General features: G+C 43.4%; 1 protein-coding gene across 1 annotated transcript; it reads right to left on the bottom strand.

Moving 5' to 3' along the window:
- Nucleotides 1–7,046: 7,046 nt before the first annotated feature.
- On the bottom strand, nucleotides 7,047–8,650 carry LOC308385056 (sterile alpha motif domain-containing protein 3-like; the record flags this gene model as incomplete). Its single annotated transcript, XM_080863774.1, has 5 exons — nucleotides 7,047–7,409; nucleotides 7,514–7,593; nucleotides 7,716–7,887; nucleotides 8,152–8,358; nucleotides 8,642–8,650. 5 exons carry the CDS (start codon nucleotides 8,648–8,650, stop codon nucleotides 7,113–7,115), a joined length of 765 nt encoding a protein of 254 aa, XP_080719900.1. The 3' UTR covers nucleotides 7,047–7,112.
- Nucleotides 8,651–15,687: the final 7,037 nt, after the last annotated feature.

The raw sequence follows: 15,687 nt of genomic DNA on the forward strand, positions 1-15,687 counted from the left end.
CATTGTGGAGGCTGTGGAGAACAGTTTGCCGCATTTCTTTTTTTTTTTTTGTGTGTGTCCCGTTTGGATCTTTAGCCATCAGAATTGTTGTCTTAAGGCCAAGAAAGATGCCAAGCGGATTTATTTTACCAAGTGGATCATCATGGCCTTGCCATATTGGTCCATTTGATTGACCTTTATTATAATTATGAATTTATTTTATTTTCAGTTGCTACAAACGGGACAGACGTGACTGGGGGACAGGACAGGGAGAAAGAATGAAAGAAAGAGAGGGAGAGAAAGAAAACCCAAGGGGGTGAAGAGACGGTGAGAAGGGGGGGAAGAAAGAAAAAAACAAACAAACAAAAAAAACAAAACACCTGGGTCACCTGTATGGAGAAAAAAAACAGAAGAGAACGCAAACAACAAAGAGCAACATAATAAAAAAAACAGCACCATCACAATAAACTAGCTAGCAGTAGATATCAGTAGATACTAAGTAATAAACGATATTGTGCAGCACGCAAGATAGACACCACACAATGTGCTTTGAGGCAGCAGCCAAGAAATGTAGTCCGCGTCTGTGAATACCCGTGTGTACACCTGTGTGCATACCTGTGTGGATCAGCATGCTTGCATTCCAAAGGTTTCTCCATGTAACGATCTGCTAGGGAGTGTGGGGAGCCACAGCCCCGTCCTCCAGGGTATGAAGCAGGTATGGAGGAGATCAAAACTCCAGACATCCAGAGGCCCCCAGAACACAAGAGACCAAGGAAGACCAACAGAGGGGCAGCCGCGCCACTGTCCCAGAAAGAGCTGAGGAGAGTCCCAGATGAGGGCTCACTCAGCAGCCGCGGAGCAGAAGCCAGGGGGAGTTGCAGTGACGCGCCCGTGAGCTCCGCCGGCAGCCAGCTGTGCCTGAGTGACCGAGCCCCAGGCTGTGTTGCATGACCAGTCCAGTTTATTGTCCACCCACAGCCCGAGGTACTTGTACTTGTTGACCACCTCCACCTCCTATAGTAGCCAGTGAATCCCAGAAAAGATTTCAAGGTCTTCAAGTTGGTTGGAATTGGCCAGGATTTCAAGGTGGCAACCTTTTCTGGGTCTGTCTCAACACCATTTTCTGAAACAATGTGGCCCACGTGATCAGGTACCCTGCTGGGATAATAGGCTGGCCAAAGGAGGAGATAGAAGCCACTGACATAAAGACAAGAAAGCTCCTTACCATGCATGGAGGGTTTCACCCCAAGTCCAGCACCCTGAGGCTGTACGCTAAGCGGAAGGAAGGGGGCCGGGGACTGGTGAGTGTCAGCACCACAATCCAGGATGAGACAACGAACATCCAAGAATACATTGGGAAGATGGCCCCAACTGACCGAGTGCTCAGTGAATACCTCAGGCAGCAGAAACCCAAGAAAGAGGAGGGAGACGAGGAACCATCATGGAAGGACAGGCCCCTGCACGGTATGTACCACCGGCAGATAGAGGAGGTGGCTGATATCCAGAAATCCTACCAGTGGCTGGACAAAGCTGGACTGAAAGACAGCACAGAGGCACTAATCATGGCAGCACAAGAACAAGCTCTGAGTACAAGATCCATAGAGGCTGGGGTCTATCACACCAGGCAAGACCCCAGGTGCAGGCTGTGTAAAGATGCCCCAGAGACAATCCAGCACATAACAGCAGGGTGCAAGATGCTAGCAGGCAAGGCATACATGGAACGCCATAACCAAGTGGCCGGCATAGTGTACAGGAACATCTGTGCCGAGTATAATCTGGAAGTCCCGAGGTCAAAATGGGAGATGCCCCCAAGGGTGGTGGAGAATGACCGAGCTAAGATCCTGTGGGACTTCCAGATACAGACGGACAAAATGGTGGTGGCTAACCAACCGGACATAGTGGTGGTAGACAAACAGAAGAAGACGGCCGTAGTGATCGATGTAGCGGTTCCGAATGACAGCAATATCAGGAAGAAGGAACACGAGAAGCTGGAGAAATACCAAGGGCTCAGAGAAGAGCTGGAGAGGATGTGGAGGGTGAAGGTAACGGTGGTCCCCGTGGTAATCGGAGCACTAGGTGCGGTGACTCCCAAGCTAGGCGAGTGGCTCCAGCAGATCCCGGGAACAACATCGGAGATCTCTGTCCAGAAGAGCGCAGTCCTGGGAACAGCTAAGATACTGCGCAGGACCCTCAAGCTCCCAGGCCTCTGGTAGAGGACCCGAGCTTGAAGGATAAACCGCCCGCAGGGGCGTGCTGGGTGTTTTTATATATATATATATTAGGGGTGAATGTAACATATGTGTTAAATACTTGTGAATTTCACCCAAAACACATTTTTTTTTGGATTAAATATGTCATTTTTGCATCTCAATCTCCTACCTGTGTGACCTGAGTCTGTGTGTGTTCGTGTGTGTGTGCGCGCTGCGTGGTGACGTAGGCGCGTGCATGTGTGCCCCGGTCACAGCTCCTTTCAGCATGGCCGGAGGAGAGGTGTACTGGCAGGCGCGTGACACACACAGATCAGACACATATTTCTATGTTGCAGATGTGCAGTAAACAGCCAAAGACGTAGTACTGTCTCCTGCCTCTTACTTTCACGCCAGAACACAACGCAAGAACAACAGGCGTAACACATGAACGGGTTACAGGTGCAATGACACTCGTATCGATATTGAACCGTTCGATACAGTGCTTTCGGTTCGGTACGCATATGTATCGAACAATACAAAATTACAATGAATATGACTGCACATTTACTCCGACATCATCCTAGTGCAAAGACAAGTGGAAGCAGACAAAAACAACAAGCATGCATGCTACAAACTTTACCCGAGTCATTTAGACAGCCGTTAGCACATGATTCTCCTTATGGGGACCTGATGTGTTTAATGTGCTGCTGAGAATATAGCCCAGAAGAAGCGTATAGTAGAGCTTTTATTTTGGAAAGAGCCATTTCTCTGTAATAAACTCTCTTTTCCAAAGATGAGAGATTCCTCAATCAGATACAGGGCTCGCAAAATCGCTAGCCCGACGTCCTGGGGCTATCGATTTTTCCAGTCGGGCTACCAAAATCTATCGTAGGAAGGAAAAATATATGTCAATGCTTTTGCATTCTTTCGGAAATGTAACTGGGTAATTATGTCATTGGCATCGGTGAGCCACTGTCAATATGTGACATATTGAAATCGCGTTTGAATTTGCGCTTGTTTTTTGCTTTCACTTTGCAATCGCGCGAACTGTGTACAGAGAGCGACAGCACTGATTGGTGAGTGATGATAATTTGCACACCAATTCCTCTGACATCGTCTTATTAATCGTTAGCTTACTATGCAAACATGACAAGTGAACTCTCCCGCAGCAAGCTTAAACATGTGAGAGGTTGATCGCGCAGAGAATCGCTGAGCGTTATGTGAGTGTGTGTGTAAAAGAAGCAGGATATATATTTTAGTTCTGCTGAGCCAAATAAGACAAAATCCAAAACACTTGCAAACTCCAAAACTCATGCAAATTCCAAAACACAACAGAAGTGCTCCAGGACGCCAGGGGCAGTGTTGAGCTCGATTTGCAAAATAAACGGCAAGTTTGTCTGTATGGGACGGTCTAGTCTCCATCGCGCTTCCCAGGTTGCCTAGCAACCATGATACTAACCGCTGGAAACGTGTCATACAACTTTGTTTGACAGAAATGAGGGAGAACATATTTTGTTAATTTGTTTGTTTGTTTCTACAAGAGCTTTGTGTGATTTGATAAGTATCTGAGGCTGAGACCACAGGACAGTAAAACACGATTTTTGGGCTTCATTTCTGTACTGAACAGTTATTTAAGATTAGCTAGTAAATAACAATTAGCTAATGTTGTTCATGAGACTAAAGTCATATCACTTTGGTAATGTAAATATAATATGGCCAATATTATAGTTATTATATTAATCATTATTAGCTATTACAGCAGTGAACATGAACTCTGTGTCAGCCTCAGTACAGATTCAAGTTGCAGTTATTTATATGTCTTATCACCTTAAATCTTCACTCAAAGACAAGTATCTTTGACAGTGCATATATAGGTGTATCATATATAAGAGACAAATGTTGTTCCTTCAGTATGTTGGCATTACTAAATTTGGCTCATTGCTTACATATATTTATAAAAAGAAAATGTACAAGCTGTGATAACTGTTTCTGATAAAATGAAGAGTAGACTGATATATTGAATATTCCTTTATTGGGTGAGAAAATCAGACCATGTCATAACTGCTTTAAGTCATACAGAATAGATATCAGAGCCTTAAACAGGCTGACTTCTGCTAAATCTGTCACGGTCTGGCTGGCCGACCGTGGGGCTATGGGGGAATGAGGACCCAAAACGCAGACTCTGCGATGCAAACAGTGCACTTTATTTACAGTGAAGATAACAGATGCCCAATAAATCCCCTTTGCTCCCTAGACTCCCATATGTGTGTTCCCCTCCGACGTCCGTGCTCGTGCTCCCGGCAGTTGTGTTTCTGCACACCCTGTGCGTGCTGCCCTTCTGGTCCCTCGTTCCACCTGCAGGACAATACAGAAGCAGCCGTTAAACACTGAACCCGCGCGCACACACAATGCGCACTTCCTACTACACACTCAGAAATTAAAGTACAGAAATGTACCTATAAGGGTACAATGGCTTGTCACTGGGGTGGTACCCTCTAAGGTACCGTTCTGTACCCTAAACTGTGGGTACTGATTTGTACCCTTGTAATTTGTACCTTTTACACGTCAAACCTGTACTTTAAAGGGCAAAGTTGTACCCTTAGTATAAAGTACAAAAAAGAACCCTTAAAAGGAGTACAAAAATGTCTTTCTAAAGGTTCAGTATCTACACACAGATTTCCTATATTTTTCCTTTCAAGATTTTTCAAATCTTGAAAGGATGCAGAGGAGGCTACCCCCCCCCCCCCCCCCCCCCCCTGTCCCCTTCTGGCTGCCTCTGCCTCAATTTTATCCCACAACTTAGACATTCACATTATTCACACTCTCATTACACATACATATAGGATCTTGGGGGTGGGCACAATCACGGAGTCCAAATCACCATCAGGGTGTATACCTCACCCCTGACGTCGTTGCCCACCTCTCAATTTTAAATACACTTAGACATTGAGGGCTATCAGGAGGGACTATGCGCTTACCTGCTGCTCCTTGGCAGGTAGCTCCATGCCCTCCTGGGTTTTAATTGCACCTTAGAACACATATGCATCAACACTACAATGAGCGGGTGGAGGGAGGTTTGGAGTCTTCTCCCACCCCCATTCTCTGCGGCCTGCTGGAGCGGGAGGGCTAGTAGGAGGAGTTGGCCGTCCGACTGCGGTCTGGGGTGTGGGGCCTCCCTGCTGCTGCGGAGTCGGGGTGGTCTGCCTCTCCCCACCGCAGGGAAAAGGGTAACACCACCTGGGTCTGGGTGCAATTCCCCCCTCCAGGGGCAAGGGTACCTAGACCCGGTTTGTAGAGTACGCTTGGGGAGTGTGATTGTGTGTACAGCGTCTCTTTATGTCTGTCTCCACGTTGGTTGAGTGTGGAGTGAGTGCATATGAGAGCATGAGGGTGGGAATGGATGTTTGTGTCTGTGTGTGCCTGTATGTCTGTGTCTATATGTCAGGTTGGGTATCAGACGCCACCTCTCTGGGGACACCTCAGGCCCTCCAAGGTTTGGAGGCCTATCTCCACCCACCACCACTTCCCCTGCCGGTGGCGGACTCCCTCAGGTGTCGGTGTGTTGGTGGTTCTTTGTGTCTGGGGGTGGGCGTCCGGGTACACACCGGCTCACTCCTTGGCGGCCGCTTGTCGGGGCCTGGGGCCTGGGGCTCGCTCGGGCCCCTTTGGAGGTGGGGTGCCCCCGGCCTCTCGGCCTGGGGCTCGGTCACTCAGGCACAGCTGGGGGCCGGCGGAGCTCACGGGCGCGTCACTGCAACTCCCCCTGACTTCTGCTCCGCGGCTGCTGGGCGAGCCCTCATCTGGGACTCTCCTCAGCTCTTACTGGAACAGTGGCGCGGCTGCCCCTCTGTTGGTCTTCCATGGTCTCTTGTGTTCTGGGGGCCTCTGGATGTCTGGAGTTTTGATCTCCTCCATACCCGCTTCACACCCTGGAGGACGGGGCTGTGGCCCCCCCACACTCCCTAGCAGATCATTACATGGAGAAACCTTTGGAATGCAAGCATGCTGATCCACACAGGTATGCACACATGGGTATTCACAGACGCGGACTAAAGCTTTCTTGGCTGCTGCCTCAAAGCACACTGTGCGCTGTCTATCTTGCGTGCTGCACAATATCGTTTATTATTTAGTAAATATTGATATCTATGACTAGCTAGTTTATTGTGATGGTGCTTTGTTTTCTCTATTATTATGTTACTCTTTGTTGTTTGCTGTCTCCTCTGTTTGTTTTTTTTGTTTTTGTTTTTTCTCCATACAGGTGACCCAGGAGTTCTTTTTTTTTTTTCTCTCTCTCTCTTCCCCCCCCTTCTCACCATCTCTTCTCCCCTTTGGTTTTCTTTCTTTCTCTCCCCCTCTTTCTCTCATTCATTCCCCCTGTCCTATTTATTAAAAAAAAAAAAAAAAAAAAAATGACAAAGGATGAACTGAAGCTCTGCCATCACGTAATGTCACATACTGCTGTTTCTGATGTCATTTAAAAAAAAAAAAAAAAAAAAAAAAAAGATTTGAAAAATTGAAGATACAAAGTCAAAAATACTTGTCACATTTATTACCTTCTTAAATACATTGCTTAACTGTTACATACAAACTGTTATCAACACAGTATGTGTCATAAGCTGCAACATCAATTTCCTGTCCAGGTTTTAGCAACGTCCATTCACTATCAACTCTAACACTGTATGAATGAAAATAGTTGTCATATAACAGAGGAATGAGAATTTTTCCACAAAAGACCCACATTGTGTCAATATTAACACAACACCTGTTCTCTGTGTTTCCTATACACATGTCGTCTGAAAGATTCATATTTTTTGAAGGAAGAACAGCAGTCACTGAGTCCACAGGTTATATCAAAATTGGCATCACCTATGTGCTGAATAAGCTTTGTCAAACTAAAGGTTCTTCTGCCACATTTGGAGCACTGATATGGCTGAGGCATGGTGGTCAATACAGAAGATTTATTTGTCTGGTGACTGTGATTGGCAGAGGCCGGTCCTCACCCTCATCTATTTTCACAATGTACTTTTGGAGAAAAATCAGGGTGTTCTTCAGATGTTTTGGGTAAGCAAGGTTGAAGACAAAATACAAGCAGAAAGAAGAGATGATTGCTTCAAAAATACACGAGCTTCTGCACACTTCACTGCCATCCAACTTCACAATGTTTGGAGCGCTTCTGGAGAACACTGGTTTCCAGTCTTCATAAAGTAGCTGAACAGTTGGATAGGGGGTTTTAGGATAAACCTTTGAAGTCAAAAGAGAAGGTAGAGGAAAGCAATATCTTAGTCTCTTAACAAAAGATACATTTGTTTTCCTTTTATATAGACTAAATATTTTAATACACACACCTCTCCAAGTATGACAAAGAGATCCAGTTTCTCCTTGAAGACGTATGGCAGGAATAAAAGTGCAGCCCTTGTGTCAAGATCTGCCAAAAAAACAACAAAACACAAGATCACCCATGCATTTTATCTGGCATTTCCAGTTACCTATAAAAATTATATAAAATGGAAGCCTTGAAGTTAAAAAAAAAAAAAAAAAAGCAAATACCTGGTAGGTCATCAGTGAGAGCCTCCTCTCTTGCATCAAGGTAGAGCTGGTAGAGTGGGGTTTTCCCTCGTGTAACGTCAATCACCTTTGCTGCAACACATGAGAGCCCTTCACGAAATCGCTGGCTTACATTACCCGTTGTTGGTTGGATCCACCCGAGTTCGTTGCACAGCTACAAGTAAAAAATTAATTTTCAGTACAAAATAACAGTGTATGAAAATGAAATAATCTAAAGTTGATATTAATTATGTATGGTGCTGCATAATTATTTTTTTTATAGAATTTAACAACAATACTGTAAGAAGTTACATGAACATAAAAAAAAAGGAAAGAGGGACAGATGAAGAAAGCAAGGTCAAGGGCAAATAAAATATACTACTATAAACATGTTAAATGTGACAGCTATTTCCAAGTTCAATTCAGCTTTCTGACTTACACCAGTAGGCATCCCTAAGAAGGGGTACTTCTTCAACACATCCTCCACAGGCATACCATTTGCAATTTCTTTCTGCCGCCAAGCAAACGTTTGCTGCATATGGTTATGAACCACCATGGTATCTGGTTGCATCTTCTGATATTGGCACTGTAAGACCTTTAAGTGGGCGTCTATGGATAATAAATCCTCTCCTTGGACGCATGGTCCCTTGAAAGAAAGCAAGAGTGAGAAGAGAAAGTCAAAACAGATTAGAAACCCAACATAAGACTAAATATACAATTAGAGCTGACACGATCTGTGCATCACAAAGAACTCGTATCGGTTAAAGTCTCAAAGTATTTTCATTGCTGTGAAAACAGTTAAGTGTTTGTTTTTATTGCATGAATTGAAGTATAAAACACTACAGTAACAATACATATGGTAGAAACAATGATCATATTAACTAAATCCTAAAAGTGCATAATGGCCAACATGTATGTTTCAGACATACTAACTTCATTATAAATAAGAAAATACCTTATTGAAGTTGACAAAGTAGATGGTTGCCAGTCTTCTGGAGAGACAGTCTGTAGAGTCAGCGTCACTGAAGATTCCTTCATCCTTGACACAAATTGGTTGAATTTAACCTGCTTTTTGAAGGATCCTTGGAAAAGGTATGCAACCATAGTCTCAGTAAGACCGCAGTCAACTGTGTCACCATCAACCTCATTGTCTGCAAGATAAATGGTAGTACAAACTCTAAATTCCATGTAAGAATATTTATCACCACATTTTTACATGGGTAAAAACCGTATATCACACACATTAAAACCTTTTGTAATACTTCTTTCAGTTCAAAGAAATATTCATTAAAAAAAAAAAAGTAAATTAAATAAAATAAACCAAATCTTTAGAGTGAATCCTCTCGATATGCAAAGTTTTCATTTTTAAATTTAGATGTTTGTTTGGGACTACTGGACACAGGAGAGCAGAGTCTGAGCATGCTTTTGTGCCCTTTCAAGTTTGGAAGAAAAAAAAAGACTAGAATGCTGTAATTTGTTAATATTCACTACTAAGGTGACTCCTTTCTCCAGATTTCCGACAGTTTCTGCCGTCTGTTCTTTCAGACCGATTACTTATAGCGATAACACCCGCAGGACTGTATTACAAGCTCAGATTACATGCTGAAAAAGTTCCCACATTGCTTAAAACGCGACTATCAAACCCCAGCTGCGACACCCTTGTTATATTTTAAACAAGTGCGGCGTCAAGATATTTCCTTTAGACGTTATATTCAGCCGCCCATGTGTGTTGATGGCCTTGGAATGGATGTAAAAACGTGATTTTATTAAACCATTAATACACTAACGGTAAACTGCATTCAGCTACCAGGGAATCAAATTTTGCGCCGTTCCGCTGCGCAGGGGTTACCGAACCTATAGACTGTGGCTGAACCACATATATAAGTTCAAACTTATACAAATACTATGTGTACACATTTTTCATTTTTCAGAACTGTGACCTCAACTTTACACATGAAACGTTTGTAAAAACATTTGTAAAAAGACATAATTTGAGCTAAGAGAGTGCCGAAACTAGCTAAATTGCTAATATACGTTAAGCTAGGCTAAACCAATAATTAGTAATTATGCTACATTTTTCTTTAAATAAAACTTACCTCTGAAACGCTGAGCTTCAGCTTCGGTGACATCTAAGCCCCACTCTTGTATTTTTGTTAAGAGTTCCTCGGACAAGTTCGTAATTCATCTCCCTCCGTTGATAAAACAAAATGGCACCTGCTGCATTTACAGAAAGTTCTAGAATCCACCAGCTATTCGTTGAGTTTCTTCTTCTACTTTTTGTTTGATGTTGTGAGGATGGGCTCAACTCGCACTCCGAGTTCAATAAGGGTGCTTTTTTTTAAGGGTGCTTTTTGTCAAAAATAATAAAAATAAAAAAACTCTAATCAAAAAGTGCTTAATCAACCTGTACTTTATCTTTTGAAAGAATGGGTACAAATAAGTACTTTTCACAATTAAGGAACATGTATGTACCTTTCAGACACTAAAAAAGGTACAGATAGTTACCCCGAGGTCCAATATTTGTCCTTAGACTGTATTAATGTCATTTTTGTACCTTGGGGCACAGTAATGTACCCCTTCCGTACCCCTATTTCTGACTGTGTACTACACACTGACTTGGAGTCTTAGCTTAATGATCCCGCGCCGGTGGGAGCTCCAACACTCTCCTAAGTAGCTCCCCCGACGAGCCCTGATCACCAACAGGTGTGTGGCAGGAACTTCAGGTGTGGCCAGTCCTCCTGCAGGGCCACACCCATCAGGCCTGCATGTGGCTGTTCTCCATCCTCCAGCCACACATGTACACACCGTGCCTCTACATATGAGTGGAAACAGCATAGTGCAGAAAAACAGATCCCCAAATAACAACAACACTAATAATAATAATAATAATAATAATAATAATAATAATAATAATACATCCTGCTATACTATTATATATTGTACATATATTTATTAGTTTCAGATGTAGCCATTCTTTTATTTTGCTTGTTTACATTATTGTATTTTGCACAACTCTGTTGCTTGTGAAGCTCGCACACAAGAATTTCACTCACATGTGCTGTACCAATGTACCTGCACATGTGATGTGACAATAAAAGTGATTTGATTTGATTTGATTTTCTCACGGACCCCTGAGTCCTCCAGAGCCGGGTCCGTGACAAAATGGGTCAAACTGGGCAGAAAGTCTACAAACACATAACATCCTTATAGAATAAGATGTAACACTATAGATCAACTTACCTCAGAATATATAAAGAATATATAAAGCATATATTACAATTACAGCAATATGATGCAACAAACACAGCAGCTGCTGATCCAAAATACTCAAAGCTTCATAGAACTGAAACCAACATTTATTTTTAGCTCCATTCTGCTGCTGATACATACTTTAGGTTTCTGAACATTAAACTTGTTGCTGCCTTTCATAGTGTGTAACTTGAAGGCGCTGAGTACTTCCTCCCACACTGAAAACACTGGGAGGATAAAATTATTTGAACATTACCTAATAAGACTGATTCAGGACAGACAATTAGTGATTCTAAACTTTTCTAGCAGTCCTTCACAAACAGGGAACAGTCTGTCTATTCTCTCCATCTGTCAGCTGCTGCTGGCTCTTCCTCCTCCTCTTCCTCACACACTGCTGAGTTTGTCCTGGTGGATCATCAGGGGTGCAAAGCCTCACAGATGATGTGCAGCAGTGGGTCCCTCAGTCTGTCCTCACTCTGGACACTTGCAGTCGTCACACATGGAAATCAAATGTGTGATAAGCTGCAGGATTCAAACACAAGTGTAACTTATAAATGAATGTTCATACTTTTATTCCACAATCAGAGAGAAAGAAACAGAGAGTGCAGGACAGACAGACAGGTGACAGTCTCAGGTGTACACACTGCTGCAAAACAGCACAAAAGAAGGAGTGTTTGTGTTATTACGAAACAAAAAGAGTTCCCAGATGGTACAGTGGACACATGTGTGACTCCTGTGATTAAAGCATCTTTCTTTCAGCTTAACGAGTGAACTGTCAGCTCGTTCAAACACACGTTAAATTCCGTTTGGCTCAACACCACCGAACAGAGGCAGCAATATAACGTAGCTAACATTAACAGTGCAGTGAATCCTGCTTGTGCCGTGATATTCAGGACTGCAAACCAAGCAGCATCACTGACTTTCAGCCTGTTGTGTTTGTGGATATATGACTGACTTTAATTATCCATAAAATCATCACATTCTCAGTAAGATTAAGGTCAACTATTGAACGGCGTATATTTTGAAGTAAAGGCTTTAAAACCAAGTTAGTACAAACATCGCTAATGTCACATAACTTTCCCGATATGTGGCCAACAGTAATGTTTTAATGTTCTTCATTATAAAAACATTTGCGCATAAATAAGTGACATAATATTCAGTACTTACTTCTGAAAGTTTACTCTTCAGCGGCTCCGCTTCCGCCGTTTTTTTGGCAAAATTATCCACACCACCACCGCGCTGTGAAATCTGGGATATGTTGGGCCCATCCTTAAATCCTTAGATCATAATTTTGCCCTGGAGGACGGGGCTGTGGCCCCCCCACACCCTCTAGCAGATCATTACATGAAGGAACCTTTAAAAAAAAAAAAAAAACAAGCGCGTCCATGCTCACAGGTGTACACACGGGTGATCACACCCACAAACTACACCCTTTTTGGCTCCTACCTCAAAGCACACTGTGTTCTGTTGATCTTATGTGCTGCACAATAATGTTTAATATTTAGTATTTACTGTCATATTCCCATAGATCATTGTGATGTTGTTTATTCTATTACTCTTGTTCTCTTCTGCTTGCTTTCTTTTTTCTTTCTCAGCAGGTGATCCAGGTGATTGATATATGCATTTTTTTTTCTGCCCGTTCTGTTGGTTTTTGTCTTTTGCCCTTCTCCCCCGTCCCTCTTCTCAGCTGTTTCTCTTTCCCTCTTTCTTTCTCCCCTTCTTTCCCCCAGTCAAGTCTGTCCCGTATTCAGTAAGTGAAAATAAAATAAACAATAAAAGGTGAATCAAATGGACCATTACGGCAAGGCTGGGATGGTCAATTTGGTAAAGTAAATCCGTTGGGCATCTTTCTTTGCCTTTAGACAACAATTCTGATGGCAAAAGAGCCAAACGGGACAGGCAAAAAGAAAAAAAAAAAAAAAAAAAGAAGTTATGACCTGCAGTCTCTCTTGGTCAGATATAAACCAAGTTTAGGTGGAGTTTATTTTCATTATTCTGACTTTTTCCGTACTGCGTGCTAGCTAGCATGACGGAGTTTCTATACAGCTGGGTGGTGCTATGAAGTTAATGATGTTGAACTTTATTTTGTTCATAAGTTATTAGAGTTGCCAACCGTCCCGTCTGGTATTCAGAGAAAATATTACGCGTTTCTTATTGAGGTGAAAAGGAACAGTTTGTCACCTGTTCATCAGAGCTGAACAGGTGATGGAGAAACAGGTTTACCTTTTAGGTGACATGAATGAGTTGAAGGGAAGTTATGAACTGTTTCTAAGAGACAAATAACACCAGGATCCTTTTCTAAGTAGCTGACAGCTGGTAACTGTGCAGGTGCGGATCTAGCAAAGTGTTGCCAGGGGTCCATGTGGGGCATTAACAGGCAAAGGGGGGCACAAAGAAATACTTTTCTTTCTTATTCTCATTTAAAATGTCTCGCTTTTAAAAAATAATTATCTGAATCTTACAACAAACGATTGATAGATTGATGCATATATACCATCAAAACAGTGAACATCACTGTCACAACAGTGTTTATTTTCATTCAAAGGCTTTATGATTTTTCCTATAATGGTTGGCTAGTCTCTGGTCAAAATGCCCGGGACTATTTTCTGTCCCAGTCCAGCCCTGTATGCAGCTCATCTGCAGTCTGGTGTTGCCTACATCTTCCTATTCAGAGGGCAGAATTTTCGAGTTCTGAGTACAATCGAAAGCACCACGACTGCAGTTTTTGTGTTGGATGTAAAAGGCGCACATGACGCTGTGACGTAGGCTAGAATCATGGCAGCAGTCAATGACGGTCCAGGCGTGGGATTTCTCTCGTGGAAATATGCACATTATCTTTTCCTTTCTGTTGGTAGGTGGCACAGTGCACTGTGGCAAGTAAGCAAGCTAGGTCCTTCAACATCTGCCAGAAAATGCTGAGGATTTTCTATGAGTCTGTTGTGGCCAGTGCGATCCTCTATGCTGTTGCATGCTGGGGGAGCAGGCTGAGGGTCGCAGATGCCAACAGACTTAATAAACTGATCCGTAAGGCCAGCAATGTTGTGGGGATGGAGCTGGACTCCCTCAAGGTGGTGTCGGAGAGGCGGATGCTGTCCAAGATAAAGACAATGTTGGATAACACCTCCCACCCACTCCATGACATGCTGGTCAATCACAGGAGCTCGTTCAGTGAGAGACTGAGATTACCGAAAAGCACCACTGAACGACACAGGAAATCATTCCTGCCTGTGGCTCCCTGTACAACGCATCCACTTAACACACTGTTTGCTGCTACAGCTACACATGTTTCTTTTCCAAATATTTATTTATAAGTGACTTATGTATGTATGTATGTATATATATGTATATATTGTACTATTCTTAGTTAGCGTATTGTCTGTCTTGTCTTAATGTTGGTTTAAAATGGAGCACTGTAACAAAAAATAATTTCCCCCAGGGATCAATAAAGTATTCTGATTCTGATTCTGATTCTGATTCTTTAGAAGACTGGCAAAGTTATGGAAGAAACACCTTAACAAGAGAATTCTGAGTAAAACCAAAGTTACTTTCCCTAGTAACTAGTTACTTTGAAAGTAACGAGTAACTTGAAGTAACTGAGTTACTTTTGAGAGAAGTAATAATAATAATAATAATGGATTGGATTTATATAGCGCTTTTCAAGGCACCCAAAGCGCTTTACAATACCACTATTCATTCACTCTCACATTCACACACTGGTGGAGGCAGCTACAGTTGTAGCCACAGCTGCCCTGGGGCAGACTGACAGAAGCGAGGCTGCCATATCGCGCCATCGGCCCCTCTGGCCAACACCAGTAGGCAAGTAACTAGTAATGTAACTAAGTTACTATTTTAAAGTAACTTACCCAACACTGTTAACAAGACTGGCTACGGATACCGACTACAGAACGGAGCAGTTGTCAGCCACCTCCTGTACATGGATGACATCAAGCTGTATGCCAAGAGTGAACAAGACATCGATTCACTGATCCACACTACCAGGCTATACAGCAATGACATTGGAATGTCGTTCGTACTGGAGAAATGTAGTCGAATGGTAACAAAGAGAGGGAAGGTAGTCAGAACTGAGGGGATCAAACTACCAGAAGGCAACATTGCAGACATAGAGGACAGTTACAAGTACCTGGGGATCCCGCAGGCAAATGGGAACCAGGAAGAGGTCGCTAGGAAAACTGCAACCACCAAGTACCTGCAGAGGGTCAGGCAAGTCCTGAGGAGTCAGCTGAACGGTAAGAACAAGATCCGGGCTATCAAGACCTACGCCCTGCCTGTGATCAAGTACCCTGCTGGTATAAGTTGGCCAAAGGAGGAGATAGAAGCCACTGACATAAAGACAAGAAAGCGCCTCTTCTTTCTCAGGAGACTGAAAAGATTCGGCATGAGCCCCCGCATCCTCAGGACCTTCTATCGCTGTGCCACTGAGAGCATCCTCACTGGATGCATCACCACCTGGTACGGCAACAGCACCGCTTACAACGGGGAAGCTCTCCAGACAGTAGTGCGGTGCTCTGAACGGATAATTGGAGGTGAGCTTCCCTCCCTCCAAGACATCTACAGGAAGCGGTGCCTGAGGAAAGCGGGGAGGATCATCAAGGACTCCAGTCACCCCATCCATAAACTGTTCAGACTACTTCCATCAGGAAGGAGGTTCTGCAGCATCCGGTCCCGAACCAGCAGACTGAGAGACAGCTTCTTCCACCAGGCCATC

This window comes from Rhamphochromis sp. 'chilingali', assembly GCF_963969265.1.
Source record: "Rhamphochromis sp. 'chilingali' genome assembly, chromosome: 2".
Taxonomy (NCBI): Eukaryota; Metazoa; Chordata; class Actinopteri; order Cichliformes; family Cichlidae; genus Rhamphochromis; species Rhamphochromis sp. 'chilingali'.